Source organism: Pleurodeles waltl, chromosome 12 (genome assembly GCF_031143425.1).
Source record: "Pleurodeles waltl isolate 20211129_DDA chromosome 12, aPleWal1.hap1.20221129, whole genome shotgun sequence".
In the NCBI taxonomy this organism is placed as follows: Eukaryota; Metazoa; Chordata; class Amphibia; order Caudata; family Salamandridae; genus Pleurodeles; species Pleurodeles waltl.
In genome coordinates this window covers 185,296,883-185,315,242 of record NC_090451.1, presented here as the reverse complement: position 1 = coordinate 185,315,242, position 18,360 = coordinate 185,296,883, and the positions used below count along the sequence as shown (strand labels likewise).

At 43.0% G+C, this 18,360-nt stretch overlaps 1 protein-coding gene across 1 annotated transcript in view; it reads left to right on the top strand.

Moving 5' to 3' along the window:
• The window catches only part of USP10 (ubiquitin specific peptidase 10), a 285,739-nt gene that overhangs the window by 249,712 nt on the left and 17,667 nt on the right, over nucleotides 1-18,360 (top strand). Inside the window, exons 12-13 of the mRNA XM_069216238.1 lie at nucleotides 10,762-10,906; nucleotides 11,715-11,780. Coding sequence (XP_069072339.1) covers nucleotides 10,762-10,906; nucleotides 11,715-11,780 — 211 coding nt within the window. The remainder of the gene's footprint in view (nucleotides 1-10,761; nucleotides 10,907-11,714; nucleotides 11,781-18,360) is intronic.

Genomic DNA, 18,360 nt, shown 5'->3' with positions numbered 1-18,360 from the left:
AACAAGCATAATACCGGCCTGCATTGAAGCCCACTGACAGACGAGCAGTCTTCGTTGTCTCTATCTGCATGCAGTAAACCCCATAGTGCAGCTTCATTCTGCAGTATCCAGCCACAGTGCCGAACCCCATTCTTGTATGTGCCTGGATTCAGGGGTAAAACGAGCTGCAGCGAGCTTCATGATAAGTAGGCCTCCTGGGTTTGCATTCTGGGACTTGGAGTTTCTCTTTTAATACTGCAATTAGAGCCTCAAAAATGCTCTCACAAATGCTGTTGAGTGAAATGGCAGAAATGCCTGAAGGTTAGACCACGAGGCGGGGTAGAGAGAAGCTCTTGAGAGACCAGCGAGGGACCATGGGAGCCAGGTTCACAAACGTATTGTTGGGCCTGGGTCATTTGACTCAAATCTAACTATAAATTGGAAGAATTGCAGGCACAGCAGATATGTGGCAGGTTACCCATTTGTGAACTGTAGGGAAATCTAGCAGTTTTAAGACTGGGCAGTGCTGGTCATTTTAATGACTAGTCTCTTCTTCTGCCCCCTCTGCGCATGCATTGTCCGCCATTCCCTGCCCTCTGTGCTTCCCACTACTTATTTTCACCAGTGGTGGGGGAAACACTGATACTGTTCATTTGGTCTGCCAATACATTGCCCAGGCCTGTAAAGAGGTGGAAGACAGACAGATGGTCTTGCTAAGCCTAAAGCTCCTACCGAAGCGCTACTAATACCAAGAGCATGTACTCAGCCACTCAAACTATTGATCAGTGTTGTTCAAGCTCACCTCAAGGTGATGTACAGGCCTGGAATGTCCAAGAGCTCTGACAATCACCCCCTGAACTAGACCATCTGGCCTAAGTAGTCATCTGAAAGGTGCTCCTCGACTCGATGCTCTTTCTGCTTTGGCCAATTTTGTGGGGGTGCCTCCTTTTCTGTGGTTCCAGTGTGTAGCCCTGTCTCTTGTGAGCCCAAGGAGCACAGCTAAATTAAGTTATTGCAGTTGCAATCATTTAATTTAGGAGTGCGCATGAAAACACAACTTGTGTTTACGTGAACTCTGCAGTGTGTAGGTCCAGCCCTCGGTTCTTCTCCACCTGGCTCCTGATGACAGGAGGGTGAGGGGGAAGGGGCAGAGCAATGATCCAGCTACAGGGTGCTGGTTAAAAACACAGCAGTCTGTAGATGGATGTCTGGTTTGGGCATGGCTGAGGGGTGCAGTTCAACTAAGATCCCCTAACACAGGCACATGCCTTTTCATTTAGAAGGCATGCTTCCCAGGCCTCAGGAAGCACAGTATATCTGCTGAAATGAGCTGCCAGAGAGCTGAGCTTCTAGTCCCATTACAAAGTTGTGACAGGGATTTGAGGTGGGTCTTCCTCTGAAACCTGGTCCCGCTGCTCAGTCTGCTCCTTGTTGGGAGTCATAGCTTGCAGGTTCCAGTGTTCAGCACTAGATTCTTGCTCTGCTGCTGCCATGGAGCCCCTGGTTTGCCAGCAAAAGAAAAAAAGGTAAGTAAAAATAATCAGTTTTGGTGCTCTGTGTATATGTGGGGAAAGAATGTTTGTGAACGACGGAGAGAATGCGATTGAGGGGGAGTGTGTGTTGGTTTAATGTGTTTGATTCTCACTCTTTCACTCTCAATGAATCAATGAGTGACAGTGAGTATGACTACAGACACGGAGTGAGTAAAGCAAGTATGAGTGAGGTAGAAGGAGGGCGATTGTGAGAGGAATTAAGAGTGGAGGGGTTTATCTACCAATGGTGCAACAGGTACAGTTGCACCAGGGTATGGAGGCCCTGGGTTGCCTCTATCAGTAGTGCGACATGTGCAATTGCACCAGGGCATAGAGGTCCTGGTGCAACTGTACTTGCTGCACTATTAAAGCAGACCATCTACACCCCAAGCGTTCAAATCGGAGCCCCTGTACACCAGTAGTTGAGTGAGGGGGAGGTGGGAGGGTGTGTGTGTGTGTGTGTGTGTGTGTGTGTGTGTGTGTGTGTGTGTGTGTGTGTATGTGTGAGAGAGATTTGGAATGAGAAACAGTGAGTGGAGGGTATGGGGTCGTTTGTCTGAAGGCACCAAAGGCACATTTTGGGAACAATGTGGTAAACCTAGTGCAATTTAGGGATCACCAATCGCCACTGGCATTACCAGCAAGAGGAAGAGTCACTATTCCTCCTGACTCAAAATACTTTGACAAAAACAACTTGCAGCCTTCCGGACCGATCACTAGATGTCAGAAGTTTGCAGAGCCTGTGAATCTACAGCGCTTCATGCCCCAAACATATGCTTACTGGGTAAGTAACATTTTCCTTCTCCATTTTGCCCTGGGCCTAAGTTTGACAAACATAAGCTTTACTTCTCCAAACTGCATGCATTTGCTCACAACATCAAGCACCAATAAAGCGCTGGGAGCTGAGGTGTCCTATTTTGCTCAATCGAAACCAATAGTTCAGCAGAAACCAGTTAGGTGAGAAAATATTAAATCTTCCAGTGTTCATTATTTATATGGGTGTTCAGATGCAAGTTTTTGCATACCAAGGATGGCTTTGTTGATGTGTGATTCTCTGACTATGCAAGGGATGTCCCAAAAATTATTTGAGGACACGGCTGTAGCATTGTGTTTACTGCACTGTTTTTCTAAGTGAGAAAAACGGGGTTGTAATTTGATTGCTGCAGTCTCATGACGAAGGTGTTGATGTGCCTTGTTGCCCGGAACCGGGGCTGAGGTTTCAGGAATGATCACACTGTATGTTGCACAAGGCAAAACGGACGGAACAGTGTGAACTCGGAAGAGTGGGTTCCATGTTGTAACGTCTTTTGTGAAGAAATAGTTGTGGTTCATCGTAGCATGCAGCGGGGATTACATTTCATCACATGAGTGCGCAGTGTGTCTAACGAGAAGGGATCGGGGGAGCTTCTGTACTGAAAACAAAGATAAGTCCAGTACAAGGCATGCGGAATGGCATGGCCGATGCCGTCCTTGTCTGCTTTGAAAGTACAGATGAGTCCACATTTACGTTGGCATGCGATAAGAATGTTTTTTGTTAGCCAGAGAGTAGTGGACTTAATTGTGGGAGCTCCCGGGCAGGGTTGCAAGAGCTTGGCCCAAAAGATGCCCTGCCGTGGGGTGGGGGCTGGATGCGGACCGCTTGCAGGCTTTCCAAGGCCGCCTGCTGCTTACGTTTGACTGGGATGGAAGGCCTTTCGGGGCCGGATGCGTGACACGGCTGCGACGAGTATCAATGGTTTGTCTAACCCTGGGTGTACCTGGACACTTGGGTTTTACACATTCTTTTCTTGCCAACCCCCGTTCTCCACTCCAGCCCTCCACTGAGACTACACTGAACACGATGTGCCAGACGGTATTCACTCCGTGTCCCGGAGCGCGCATTCACGAGGAATCATTTTAGCTGATTTTATAGGTCCTGGGATTTCTGCACTCGCAGCTGCACATGTCCTAGTGTTTACTGTGAACTTAAAAAGGTCAGGCTCTCTCCCTGGACTCCACTACATTGTTTCGATGGCACTAAAGTGGCGGTTCTAATTTACTGCTCTGCTCTTCTCATTTACCAGGAACGTTTCTCCTACTGTTTAGCATTTCATACAAGGATCATTTTCTCTCCCTAGCCAAGACTGAGTTCATTTAGTGACAGGTGATGAGTTTTCCCAAGCGTCACGACAACGTATTACTTTATATACCAAAAGCCCCTTCACGAAAGGACAAATGACGTCCTCCAACATATCTTGGAAGTGAGACTTTGGAAAAACTACCAATGAGATTTTTTTTAAAGGTTATGAAATAGCTGCATTAGGTCTTAGTACAAGTTAACATGACCAAACCAACTCGTATTTGCCGGTTTAATGGAAAGGAATTGCCTTGTGTCGGGGTGCACGTCTGGGAGCCTGAAGGGGTTGTTTGCACACCTATAATGGCACGGATGTTGCATCAGTTTGCCGTTTTCGATCTAACAAATCTTTAGTTTGGCTATACATATTTATCAAATGCGGGTTCAAAATGCAGTTGCGCAGTGTATCTGTTTTTTTACTTAAACGTTTTACATATTGTACCTTCTAGTTTAAGTAACATTATGGAAGCATTCCATAAGAACACCAAACCCTTTGCTCCATTTTATGGCTATACAAGTACCATCTGTTTTCTTCGGTCCTCTTAGGCACGTCAGGTTTGGACTGGGACAGAAAATAGTCCCAGGCACCAAAAACACACTCACTCTCTCACCCTCACTCACCCCCTCACTCACACTCACTTACTCAAACACACTCCCACTCTTGGATTAGAGAGCTAAAAAAAATGGCCATATTTACTAATATGGGCAGATTTTTAATTGTAGCATTTCGAAAGCGTGTAAAACCGGAAGGCATCTCAGTGCTGAACTGAACGAGACTGTGTGACAGGTGAAGGCCCAAAGCAGAGAAAACCAAAACAATCCGTCAACTCTGAGCGAGGGCTCATTAGAGAATAACCAAGTTTTGACCTGCCTACGGAATAACAGATACGTATTTAGACTCCTGAAGTGTTCCGGGGGGCAAGTCCACAGCCTAGCGTCTACCACTGAGACAGCCCGTTCTCCCCACCTTGCTTTCCTGCACCTAGGAACAGCCACCTTCCATCGAACCACATATCTCAGGGACCTTGAAGGGGCATACCAATTGAAGGCTGTCCTAAGGTAGGATTGCCCCTGCAAGTGGAGAGCCTTGTAGACCAAGCAGAGGTCTTTAAAATCACCCACTTCCGAACTGGCAGCCATTGTAGGCCTCGGTCATTCTCTGGCTGAACAATGTTTAGGTACTCCCAGGACCAAGAGAGCGGCTGCATTTTGGTTAGGTTGGCGCTTATTTAGGGAGAAGTGGTTAACATTTAAATCAGGGCATTACAGTAGTCTAAGTGGGAGGTGATGAGCGCAGTGACCACTGACCCGCTAAGCACTTTGGATAGAAACGGTACAATTTTCTTCAAGATCTTGATAATCCTGAAGCAGGAACTCCATTCTGTTCACCTGGGCGTCAAACGTCAAGGTGTTATCAAAAGTCAAAGTGTAGCTTCTAGGGTCAGTATGGTACCACACATTTTTGGCCACCAGCGGCTACTCCAAATGGAAAGATCCCGCCGAAGACCAAGATCTGTTTTCTCCCCATTCATTTTAAGTCAGTTCTCCCTCCCTCATCCACTTGCAGATCTCCATCATACAAGCCCTTAATCTGTCAGCCATCTCTTTTCAGTTTATAGGAGATGTGAACAATGATCTGAGTGTAATCCGCATAGGATGACACCAAAAAGCTAAAAGAGCACACCAGCTTCACCAAGGGGGTGGCATATAAATGAACGAGGGAGGTGTCTGGTTTAAAGAGGACACTTGTGGGGACCCCACATGGGAGCTGGAAAAGAGAAGCTCTGAAGTCCCCACAGCTAACCTTGAGCATTCTAACAGGCAGGACTCCAGCAAATTAAGTGCCATGTACCTCAGCCCAGCCTGACACAGCCTATGCACCAACAAAGAATGTGTCTGGTGTCAGACTGCGGACAGGTCCAACAGCACCAAGATATCCGCACTACCCGAGTCAGCTTGCCTGCGGATGGAGTCAGCAGTTGCTAAAAGCGCCAATTCGGTGCTGTGATTCTTCCTGAACCTGTTTTGCGAGGGGTCCAGGAGTTCTTGATACAGGGAAACTGGGCTAATTCCTGGTATATGTGGTTCTCCAAGATGTTAGCTGGGGCACCCAGTAACGAAATAGGGCGCACATTTTTTAAATCACTAGAGGCTTCCTCTGTGTTTTTCTTCAGAGGCATAACAACTGCCTCCTTCCAACCCTGGGGTAAACTGTGGACTCCGGAACCTGGGAATAAACCTCCACTGCCTCTGCAATCCGGTTGGGGACTAGCTGCAGGGCCCTGGGTGGACAGGGATCATTTGTGACCCGGAAGTAATACACCCCTGCAGAGTCTTGATTTTGGACGCAGGCAGTGGGGAAAACCTGGTTTAAACATCTTTGGGGTTAAGCAGTTTGGGGGTCACACCTTCGGCATAGAGCATTAGCCCTCTCCTCACACTCTGCCAACTCGGAAGTACCAGGACTATTCATAGGCAAATTACTAGCACTATCCATAAATACAGAGAAATCTGGAAAGGTCGTCAATATCTTATCTTTGAAAAACTCTGCAACCTTATTACAAAAAGCCTGTGAGTTCACCACCACCTGGTGTGAAGGAGGCGCCAAGAGGGCATGCACTGTACTAAAAAGTTCCTTCGGGATGTTAATAGCCGACCTCATCCTCTGGGAGAAGTACACAGTGTTTGCATTCTTAATAGCCTTTTTGTATTTGAGAATTAGCTCCCTATGTTTAATTTTTCCCTCCAACTTAGGAGCCAATCTCCTACTGCATTCCCGCTTCCTACACTGCCTTTGAAGCTCCTTGGAGAACCACAGAGCAGAGGGTTCCTTCCTACCCTTAAGGCAGTCTTTGGCCAGAGGGGCAACCTCCTCAGTGGCTGACATCACCCAAATGTTAAAATTCTCCGCCTGTGAGCCTGTACCTCTTAAGAACGTTCTCTTTAGATTTTAACAAGGCGTCTGAGAAATCGCCAGCAGTGATTTTTTTTTTAATTCAATTTCTGATACTCTAAACGGTGCCGAACGTATTTTCTGCCACATGTCCCCTGTGTTCTCGAAACTTTACTAGACTGTGGTCCGACCAACTTAACGGCACACAATTGCCAACAGTCAGGGTCTCTTGTTTGAAAAAGATCCTATCTAACGTGTGTCTGGCTTTGTAAGTCGGGGTATTAACCTGCTGGCTAAGGCCGAAACTTTGCATGAGTTGGAGTAGAGCCCTAGTATCCTGGTCAGTATGATGAGACTACCACAGGAGATAAAAGGGCTCAAGTACTTAATACCAATTCATATTGAACTTCTTTTTGGGACCTGGCATACGATAGGTCAGGAGGCCTGCTAAAATCATACTATGTTTATTTTAAATTTTGAAGTGCCTCCCCTCACAATCCCCCTTCCCCCAGGTGTTGACATGCTCTAGCGTGCAGCTCAGCAGGCCCTAAAAATAATGGCCAAACCTCTACGCCTTCGAACACTCCCATCCATTCTCAGCACTGCAAAACCTGGTGGTGTGGCGACCGCAAAATCCGAGCCAGAGTCTTCCTTGGCCTGTGTCTCCGTAACACACAGGCAGTCGAACTGCTCTGTCCCAATCAGCTAGCTAATTTCTTGACTGGTTTGAGAGAGCGAGAGTTAATTAACGCACAGGGTATGACCTCTTCTGTCCTGTAACCCCCCAATATGCTCTTTCCCACCTTTCCTGGGGGTAACCTCCTCCATGGCCACGCTCTCCCGAACTTTACACCTCCCAGCAGTCCAGTTGCACAAAGAGCAGCACCACTGTCCTGTCATTCCAGAGTCTAACGCTTCCCCTCCTCCGCACCTCACCTTCCCTTCCAAATTCAAAAGGGTCATCCTCGTATAGCTAAGCCTGTGTTTAGCTGTACTCAAAGCGGCAGCCTCCCTGGCCCCCATGGGTGCGAATGGGCTTGCCTTAGGCCCGTTTTAAATCCCTGAGGCAGGCACATACTGCTAGAGGGCGTGTCAAACTGGAGCGCTTCCCTCTTCAGGACGTAGTGGCATGGTGGTAAACAAAGATGGCTGCTAAACTAAAACCGCCAAAAAACTGGCTCTAAGAGGCCCTTAGCCAATGCTACCCTCAAAAATAAAATTTAAAAGAGAATAGCCCGCGTAATTACAACCAGATTCAGAAACGTGGAATAAAACAAAATACGGTGCTTGGCTGCACTGGGCGACGCTAACACCCCAGACTCACCAGTTCTGCGTCCGCACATCGGCAAATTTACATCCCTGAGACTGGCACATACTGCAAGAGGGAGCATCAAATAACAGAAGTGCTTCCCTCTGCAGGACCTAGTTGTGTGGTGGCAAACAGATATCCTCTAAAGGAAAACAAAGGAACCAAATAGCGGGGTCTAACAGGCCCTAAGCCACCTGCTACCCCCAAAAATACAATTTTAAAGAAAATAGCCTACGTAATTAAACTTGCAATTATAGCTCGTAATTGAACTTGTAAAAACATGTTGTACAAATGTTTTGCATGGAATGGTAGACTGTATTAATTAATTTGAGCTTACTGAAGGCATTGCTTTTTTCAATATTAGGGATATCGGTAAAAATCGGCCCAGCAAACCTATAAAACAGACCCACAGGCAGCCAGAAAACCAGCCACACTGACCTGTCAAACCATCCTGCTGGGTACTGCCACATTGCTCTATAGACCAATCTGACCCTGAGGCGAGCTTGGCTGAAAACCAATGTAATAAGCACTGAACAAATACTGGAAGTTATACTCGAGCCAAACACAAATAATGAGTCCTTCTTTAGCATTCTTCAGTCACCTCAGTATAATGGACTCATGGGCTCTCAGAGGCCACTTAAAATAGCGTAGCTTTCAGGGCCCTTGAAGTGAATATCATTGGGTTTGGGCTTCGCCCTGAAGCTTGTGCTCATTGCGTTCCCCAGTCTGGCATCTTGACTGCCGGAGGTCTGCCTCTGGGGAAGTAACATTTCTGAAGGTACTTGTGACTTTTGTTCGAGGATGCCTGTAATGGGTAAGGTCATTGACGTCTCCTCAAGTTAGTAGTGGACATATTTCTCAAGTAAGCATCTTTGAAGATTAACCCTCTCTGGCTGTGGGGTTTTGCAGACTTGAGTTTTTTTTGTTTGAGATTGCAGTAATCCAAGCATGAAGTGACTGCAACTCATGTCCGCTCCAGTCATTGGTCGTTTTCAGCTGTGGGAAGAATTTGCAGTGCCTGAACACCAGCAAATTTGAATGCCCCTCCTCCAGACAACCTGAGCATTGTTTTTGGGGCACACACATGAAATCTGGTTCGAATTTAGGTCCACCCTTTTTGTCTTTGGAAATGGTCCCAAGGGACGTATCCTAATGTCACTTTCTGTGCTGCACCAGAGCAGAAGGAGTGTTTCTTTTTGGTGTCCTAACTACATCCATTAACTCAGTATGCACACATTTATGCATGGTATGGTCACAGAAGATCTTAAAAACATAGAGCAGTATTTGCTGTTTGTGTTTCTGGCTCAGAAGAACATGTTAAGAGTTATTTCAGTGAATGCATGCTCTCAGGACCACAAAGAATAACCCAGACCCCTTATATGCCTGCGCAGTGCTGGAACTGGCTCAGAAGAACATTTTAAGAGTTATTTCAGTGAATGCATGCTCTCAGGACCACAAAGAAGAACCCAGACCCCTTAGATGCCTGCGCAGTGCTGGAAATGGTGGCGTGATACAGCCCAAGATGAGTGGTGCACAGTACTGGTCATGACTGGTGTGGGGGATTTCTGGACAGCAGTTTTTAGACCTGTCTACCCCTGATCATTTACTTTTTTATTGAATCGAGCAGAGAACACCATCTTTGATCCAGTGAGAAATGTGATGCAGACATTTGGTGAAGCTTGAGTGGCCAAAGCTGATGTGCATGAGAGTGATTGGTATTCGTCTGGAATGCAGTTGATGCAGAGCTGGTACCAGTGGCTACATGTGTAGACATTGAACAGCACGTGAAAAATAGCCAAAATCATCTAAACAGATTACAAATAAGCAGTAGTGCGTTCATGACTCATCTTCTGACCAAGTCTGTTTGCTTTAATTTTTCTGGTGGAGGCTATTGCCCTTACTTTGTTTGCAAATGGCACTCCTCCTTCCTCTACTCCACTTTTTCCGAGTGCTTCATCTTGCACACAATCTTCCACACATTACACATGGCTTTTAGTTTTGTCCACGTTTGAATATCTGACCTGAATAGGCCTATTCTGGAGGTTGGAATAAGCCATTGTAACTGTTTTGCACCATTTCTTGAAGTACTAAATTTTGTGTGTCAGATACAGGGCACTCCCACACATCAGACTAGACGGGAAGTAACTGTTAATAGGGCTGTGCTTTGCTGCCCTTGGCGATGGGATGAGGTTGTAGACCGACCTAATTTTCCATCTTTCAAAGGGTTTGCCAAAAATGCACCTCTGTCAAATTTTGGGATTAATCTAGTCTTTCTCTTTTAACAAGGGTGTTGTGTGAAGGGTGCTGCATTATAATGAGAAGATCTTTATCCTTCTCAAACCCACTAGTACAGTTTTCCACATCATGATTACTCCAGGAGTACTGTTGAAGCAAAATGTACTAGAAAATGTGCGGATGTTCCATTAATTGTTAATCAGTTATGGGAGACAGATTCTAATTTTGTACCCTCTGTTGCTTCTTTCATCATTTTGCATAAAGTACTATTGATAAAAGCCCATGATTCATGCAAACAAAGTGTCTACACAGTGCCTGTTGTAGAAAGAAAATTCTAGGATAGTAAGCTTAAAATTAAATTTAGGGTGCAAGGCCATTTCTGGAGTTACTTTTAATTCTACTGTAAAACTTTAGATCATGTGAATTTTCTTAAGCAACAGTGTGGAGTATGCAGTTATTTTACCATTAATTTCATTAAATGTCCACCTTATACGTGTGATAGGTAATGTATCTATCAATTAAATGACATGTACTTTTCCAAGCTTTTGAGCAAGATCGTTATACCTTCATTATTTGCTTGGTATAAATGTCTGTCGGATTTGAGAGAGGTGTACAGAGAAGTTACTAATCTTGAGCGTGGAATAGTGTGAGAAATAACAATGTTAATGTACTTGTGTCTCATTTCTCAATTTCCTAGGTTGAGATAAGCCGAAGAATGACCCTAGAAGAGCTTCCTCCTGTTCTTGTTTTACATCTCAAGCGATTTGTATATGAAAAGACAGGTGGATGTCAGAAGCTCATCAAGAATATTGAGTATCCTGTGGACCTGGAAATTTGCAAAGGTAATCTCATCCAGCGCCTCAGCATGGGAACTCCACCCTCTTCTGTCGTCTGATTGCATGACTTGTACTAAAATAGTCATAGTCTTCCTAAAAATTATATAAGGTGGTATATTTTCACCTGCCGGTGCATTCGTAAAAAGTGCGTTGATTCTTGTATTTCTTCATGCTGCTTTATTACCAGGGGCTTGACCATCTAAGAACAATCATTGGATTAAGCTTTGGTTCAGACGGTGGCCTGCATTGCAGCTTATCGACTAAAACTTAAAATCAAAATGACAATGGAGCATAGTGTTTTCACAGCTAGCAAGTTGTTGTGCAGTAGTAACAATGGATGGTTGTAATCACCGTAAAACTGGTGAACCCAAGAAGCTTAACTTGGGATCATCCACCTTGTTTCTTACCATCTAAAATTTGTCACATGAAAAAAATCCCCTACACACCCACAAGCAAAATGTTCACTGGCATGTTGCAGTTCTGTATTTCTTGTACTTACATAATGAATGGCATGCAATAATAAAAATATAGATTTTAAATTTCAAGCTGGATATAAAGTCACCTGGATCCAGACCTGTCAAGTCCTTCATGATTTAGTTTACGACATACAATACAATGATTAGGCAACTTTCATTTTATTCTCACACAGGTCTCCCACATTTCATTGGCCATCACTGTAGTTCCATGCTTAAAAATAAACTTTTGTATGTGCTCAGCGTGCTAGCTCTTATTCTTGTGATTTGTTGTGGTGATATTGATTACATTTTACTTGTGAAATTCAGACAATACTAAGTTAACTTTTTATGTGTCTCAGATCTCCTCTCTCCTAGTGTGAAAAGTAAGATAATGAAAGCTCAGAGGACGTACAGGCTCTTTGCAGGTTTGTTTATTTGTTCTCTTTCCTATGTTATGTACATAGATGTACACTCTGTGTGATTACATATGAAGACATACATACATTGTCTCAAACATTGCAAAAATTGTGCTAAGCCTGAAAGCAAATGCTGATATTTGTGATCTGTGGCAGGTTCAGGTGTATTACATGGGTTTTTATGAATGCTGCAATTGAATAGGCTTGTGATCACCCTAGGAATCGTACATCAACTTGGGAAATCATTGAAAGTTAGTCGCCATACATTGTTTTTCACTTTAGTGTGTGACCCTACATACCCTTGAATCTAGAATATTATCCACCACACAGGATGTTTTCAGAGCACATTTTCAGTGACCTTTTAATTTCTTCAGACTGAAGCAACTCTTTGCTCTTTTAAGCATTTAACTCTTCTCAGGTCAGCTGTTTTACCCACCTCTGGTCAATGTTGGACACTCGACTTGAGTTACCAGTCTAAAAAGGAGGTGGGGGAATAGTTGGACAGCCGTCTCGTGTAAATCTGAAGTCATCCATACTGCAAATTGTGTTTCAGGTAAATAAGTTTTCCTCACCCACTACGGGATTTTTCTCAGGATCAGTAGCCTAACATGGGAAACAAGGCTGTACCCAAACAGGGTAGATTTTGAGGATTCCACAATTCCATAAGAGATTTCTCATTGGTAAGCAACATGACTTTCGGCATGTAAGAAATTATGCTTGAAAGTCTATTTCATGTTGCGCCCCTCCATATTTGTGCAAAGAGCTTCTTTTTTTAACGTGCACACCTGGATACCAGGTAAAATAATTTGATTTCAATAATTAAATTATGTTCACAATACAATCCACCTGAAAGTTGCCTGCATAAATAGCTTGCCATCTGAGCGAGTTTCAAAATAAAAAAACACTGCATCATTATTCTTGTGCAAAAAAGTCTTAAGCCCTATGCTTAGCTCATGACCTAATGCAGTTCTCAAAACAGAGGGATCTTCAATTTCAAACCGTGAAGAAAATAGTGTCACATGAATCTTAAAGTATGTTCTGTGAAGGCCTTACATTAAAGACTACTATAGCTGAAAGATGAACGTTGGATGAGAAATACTAGCGCAACTATAACAATTAAGGAACAACTTTTTTCTCGTCTTTCGAGAGTGTTAAATCCAGGACAGCGGAAGCCTAAAGTTAACATTTACAAAGCACTGTCTCAGTGGTTTAGATTGTCAGCTGACGGCGTCCACCTCAAGCCATTGAGAACTTTTGGTTTGGCCACAGGAATGCTGTGAGGATCATTGTTTTGTCAAGTTCTTTGAGTTTCCGAAGACTTGACTTTTCTCACAGAAACTGCTCTTTTTCTTGCTTAGGCATGTCTTAAGGATTTTCAGTTGAGAGCACCAAGTGACCCTTTTCGAGTGAGCTTTGTGCTGTATAACATACCCCAAAAATAAATTGCAGTGGCAATAGTTTCATATGAATAGTATGTTCTTCAGACAGAGTGGCTGTCTAAATGCATGTTTGAGGTCCTGCAGTGACTGTTTATCACCACATGGATTGTGACTAAGCAAGGCGTATGATATATAGTGTTCAGTATTTCTTCCCTCCCGTTTTTGTAAAAGATTTTGAGCAGTGTTATGTCTTTAATCAGAGACATGTTTGAAAGTTTAACTACCAAAATATACAGTAGGTAGATTAGCGGAGATTGTCATTGTGCAACAGTGATAGCAGCAGATTGACAACAAGCTTGGCTTTCATCATTTAGATATTTAGTAAATGTGCACACTTTCCTCTTTAAAGCAGCCCTTGGCACCCTAATGTACTAATGATGCTGCATTGATGATTGTACATCTCTAATTCTTGAAAGCTAAGACTTCTTCTGTTTTCCTATTGGACTGCAAGATTGTCTCTAGCATGTGGCTGAAACGACTGATCTTAATCTTGAAGTGTATTGAAGAAAAGCCTCTTCTTTCTGCCTCCTTTTCTCACAGTTACCAGATTGTCCCATCACTAAATGCATGTCTCAGATGTAAGGATAATGGTAATTATCAAACCCAATTTAAAAAAAAAAAAAAAAAAAAAGGGTTGAGGTTTAATTTCAGAAGTTTGAAAACGTGTCTGAAATGGTTATTACGGCAACTTGAGAAACTTCAAAGTGCACTTGGAACCTCATTTACCCCCCCCCCCCAAAAAAAAAGTTTACAGCCATGAAATGAGCTGGTAAGGGATACTTTGTTATATATATTTACCTTTTTTCCTAAGATTAGAATATATTGTAGACTATAGTTTCAGTGTTTTAAAGTATTGAGAGAAGATGGCGCACACGGTACCTGATATTTTGACCATGACCACGCTTATTATTGGCCCTGCTGGTTAGCCCTTCCCTGGCTGCATACATTCTGTAAAGTCCTACTGTATACCTGATTATAATAGTGTGCCATTCCCATGTCAACTATTTATATAATCTGTCACTTGTCCAGGCATTTTAGAGAGTGAATGCAATTCTTGACTTACAAATTTGTGCAAGAGCTCTTGATCGATATTACCTATTTTTCTCTCTGGGATTTCAGGTTGGCTTGTGGGACTTAGGTTTGTTAGGTCACACTAGTCTGTCATTAACTTTACAAGCAGCTCAGCACCATCTCATTGAGCTTGCACAATAACCAGTAAGGTTGTTCAACAGCCATAGTTGCAAATAATCTTTTCTTCAAACCCTCTGTTGAGGTAGGAAGGGACTTTTATATTTTTGGGGTTGAAACGTTTTTTTTGTTGTTTTTTTTATAGTGATGGAAGTTTGACAAACTATAACTTTGGTGATACCCCATTTGTAACCCAACAATTACCATTGACCATTTCTTGAACCTAACCATCCTATTGCAGGAGTCTGCGAGTAGCTCGTGAGATACCAGTAGCTCTCCAGCTCCCTCTGAGTAGCTCAGCCTACTATTATAGGAGTTTTTGCTTGGTTGAATTATATGTATACTAACATTAAAAACATACATTCAAGATGACCATGTGTGCATTTTCGTAACCTCACTGCCAATAAAAGGAGAAGATGGGAAGTGGGGGAGAGGGTGGCTGCAGTCCAAGCTCAGCTGAACCTAGCAAAACTAATGCTTTTGGCATCAAAGACTACTGTGCATACAATGATGGACTGAAATTTAAGACAACCTAATTTAGTCTGTTTCTGTTGTATAACATCTATTTGTGCCTACCGTGCCACAGTAGACCTTGTGGGTGAGCTGCTCTGGCTTTTATCCTGTTCGTTAATTGATATTGTACCTGTCTGTTACTTAATATGAATATTTTGCTGTTCCTCTTATAGGAAGAGCTTGAGGTTAATTAAAAAAAATACTTTGATCAGACTCCTAGCCTGCCACTCTTCTGACATCGACTGCCTGCTGTAGCAGTTGCAGATTTAGCTTAATCAATTTTAGGAAAGTTTCTGTATTTCCCTCACCATACCATACTGTAGCAAATCTCCATTTTCTGCATAGCCATTCCAATGTTTCTTTTTTTCTGGGCCCTGTTTTTGGGTATAGTACTCTGTACTCTTTTACCTTGGGTAAACAGACGTCAAATGGCTGTACTACATCTTTAAACATGGTTACATTAGCATACCCCTGATTGACCTATTTAACTTGCCTACATGCCCTTAGTATATGGTGTAGCAAGTCCACTAAGACTGGCAGTTAAATGCCCCGTGTGTGCTGCAGCACCTACTGTACCATCCACAGAGTAGGCCTGAAAAACTTGGCTTTAGGGCTACAGTGTTTAGCCTGACTGCAGCTGCCTAAAATCCTGCCTTCAAACTGGTCAAAATAAGTTTTTGATGTGCTGGAAGCATTTCTTTTAAATATTGTTACCCAAAGTAAATCCTGTTGGTTGCCCACAAGGTAAAATACTTCATATTTAAATATGTAACATGTATGAAATTGAACATGGCATGTTTCTGCAGTGACTGTTCCCAAAAGCCATTTTTACTGGCAGGGTGTTTGCTGAATCGTATATAATGTCAAAGTACAGATTATAAACTTTTTTCTTTAACTTTTGACATGAAACAAGTTCAAACGTCAGCCTATTTTTAATATTTTTCAAAAAATACAAAATGTTATAAAGTCAGAATGTTAATATTTAAGAAAAGTAACTTTTAGAAAGAGGGTTAATTAGCATTATCCACTAACAGCTGATCTGCAAGTGCTTGGGCTTAATGAAAGGGCAAGGACTGTTAAATGCTGTGCTGTCCCTAGCTGGCTGCTTTGAAAAGCAAAGCCCTCTAGGGCAGTGGTTCCCAACCTGTGGGCCGGGGACCCCTGGGGGTCCTCAAAGCCTCCTCAGGGGGTCCGCGGCTGCTTACAAAATTTAATAATATTAGGTCCCAGCTATCACTGACTCCTTGGGGGTCCCCGTGTTCCAATAATGATTCAGTGGGGGTCCCCGGGCTCCAGTATTGATAAAATGGGGGTCCACAGAAGTCAAAAGGTTGGGAACCACTGCTCTAGGGTAATGTAGACTTCTGAAATGCTATTGTTTTCTATGGATGCTGCGCTATTTTAGTAAATATTTGTAGTTCATGATCCCCATGATTATTGTTTTCGAGTTTTAACCATTTAGTTTTACTTTTAGATCTTAATTTTTACTATGGTTTAAATACTGTGCATTCCTTTCTTCTGAGGCGCCCTGTCACTTGACCACAGCTAAAGAAGGTAATCACAGGATTGCTAATTGAATCCTGCTTTTGCTCATCAGCCACAAAATTCCTTATCTTTATGGGAGTTCGTCCACTGCTATCCTCTGTGGGTAATAATCCACATCACACAAAATTAATTATCCATGAACTGTGGCTTGTATCTATTATTTCATAGAAGTATAGTATGTTTTGTCTTTGTATACAGCTTATCTATGGTGTGTCCTAGGACTTTGTTAGGATCTGTAAGGTTCAGCTGTTAAACTTTGTCCCGGATAAAGTGTTTGCGCTGTAGGTGATCGGGAAGTACATTCAATGAGTAGTGTGTGCTTCAGCGTCAACATTTGTTTGTTCCTCTTTATGGTTAATGAGGTGTGTTGGATTTGTGATGCTGTGCACAGTAGAAATGTGTTGGCTGTCAAATCCTATTTCTCTACGCTGTATTTATATTGTTAATTAGCACCTAATTAACATTCACACGTTTTGATGGAACTGAATAAGACTCTACACCTGCTCATTACAGCTCAGAGTCTGATTAAGTTTTATGGATGTGCATGGTCAATAGAATGCCTATGTCGATATTAGTAAGATGTGACACTGGTTTGAGATTGGGGTAACTGTTCCAAATAGCTTACATATTTCCTTTGTTGATAAAGGACAGCTGTGTATGTATGGTAACTAGGTGATGTTAGCAAGTGTTTTCGGATGCCTTAACCCCTTCGCTGCCAGGCCTTTCCCCCTCAGGTGCCAAGCCTTTTTTTGTCTGTCTGGGGCAGTTCGCGATTAGGCCCTCATAACTTTTTGTCCACATAAGCTACCCACGCCAAATACGCGTCCTTTTTTTTCCATCATCCTAGGGATTCTAGGGGTACCCAGACTTTATGGGTTCCCCCTGAAGGAGACTAAGAAATTAGCCAAAATACAGCAACATTTCTTTTTTAAATGGGGAAAAAAGGGCTGCATAAGAAGGCTTGTGGTTTTTTTCCCTGAAAACGGCATCAACAAAGGGTTTGCGGTGCTAAAATCACCAGCTTCCCAGCTTTCAGGAACAGGCAGACTTGAATCAGAAAACTCAATTTTTCAACACAATTTTGGCATTTTACTGGGACTAACCCCATTTTTACTATTTGTTTGTGCTTTCAGCTTCCTTCCAGTTAGTGACGGAAATGGGTGTGAAACCAGTGCTGGATCCCAGAAAGCTAAACCTTTCTAAAAAGTAGACACAATTCTGATTTTAGCAAGGGGTAATTTGTGTAGGTCCTACAAGGGTTTCCTACAGAAAATAACAGCTGAAATAAAATATTGAAATTGAGATGAAAAAAATAGCCATTGTACTCCACGTTTTACTCTCTAATTTTTCCTGCGATGCCAGATTTTTGAAAGCAATATACATTTACATCTGCTTAATTCTTCTGGTTGCGGGGATATATAGGGCTTGTAGGTTCATCAAGAACCCTTGGTACCCAGAGCCAATAAATTAGCTGCACCTTGCAATGGGTTTTCATTCTTCCGGGTATACAGCAATTCATTTGCTGAAATATAAAAAGTGAAAAATAGGTATCAAGAAAACATTTGTATTTCCAAAATGGGCACAAGATACGGTGTTGAGAAGCAGTGGTTATTTGCACATCTCTAAATTCCGGGGTGCCCATACTAGCATGTGAATTACAGGGCATTTCTCTAATAGACATCTTTTTTTACACACTGTCTTACATTTAGAATGAAAACATGTAGAGAAAGACAAGGGGCAGTAACACTTGTTTTGCTATTCTGTGTTCTCCCAAGTCTCCTGATAAAAATGGTACCTCACTTGCGTGGGTAGGCCTAATGCTCGCGACTGGAAACACAACATGGACACACCACATTTTTACAATGACATGTGACGTGTTTTTTGCAAAGTGCCTAGCTGTAGAT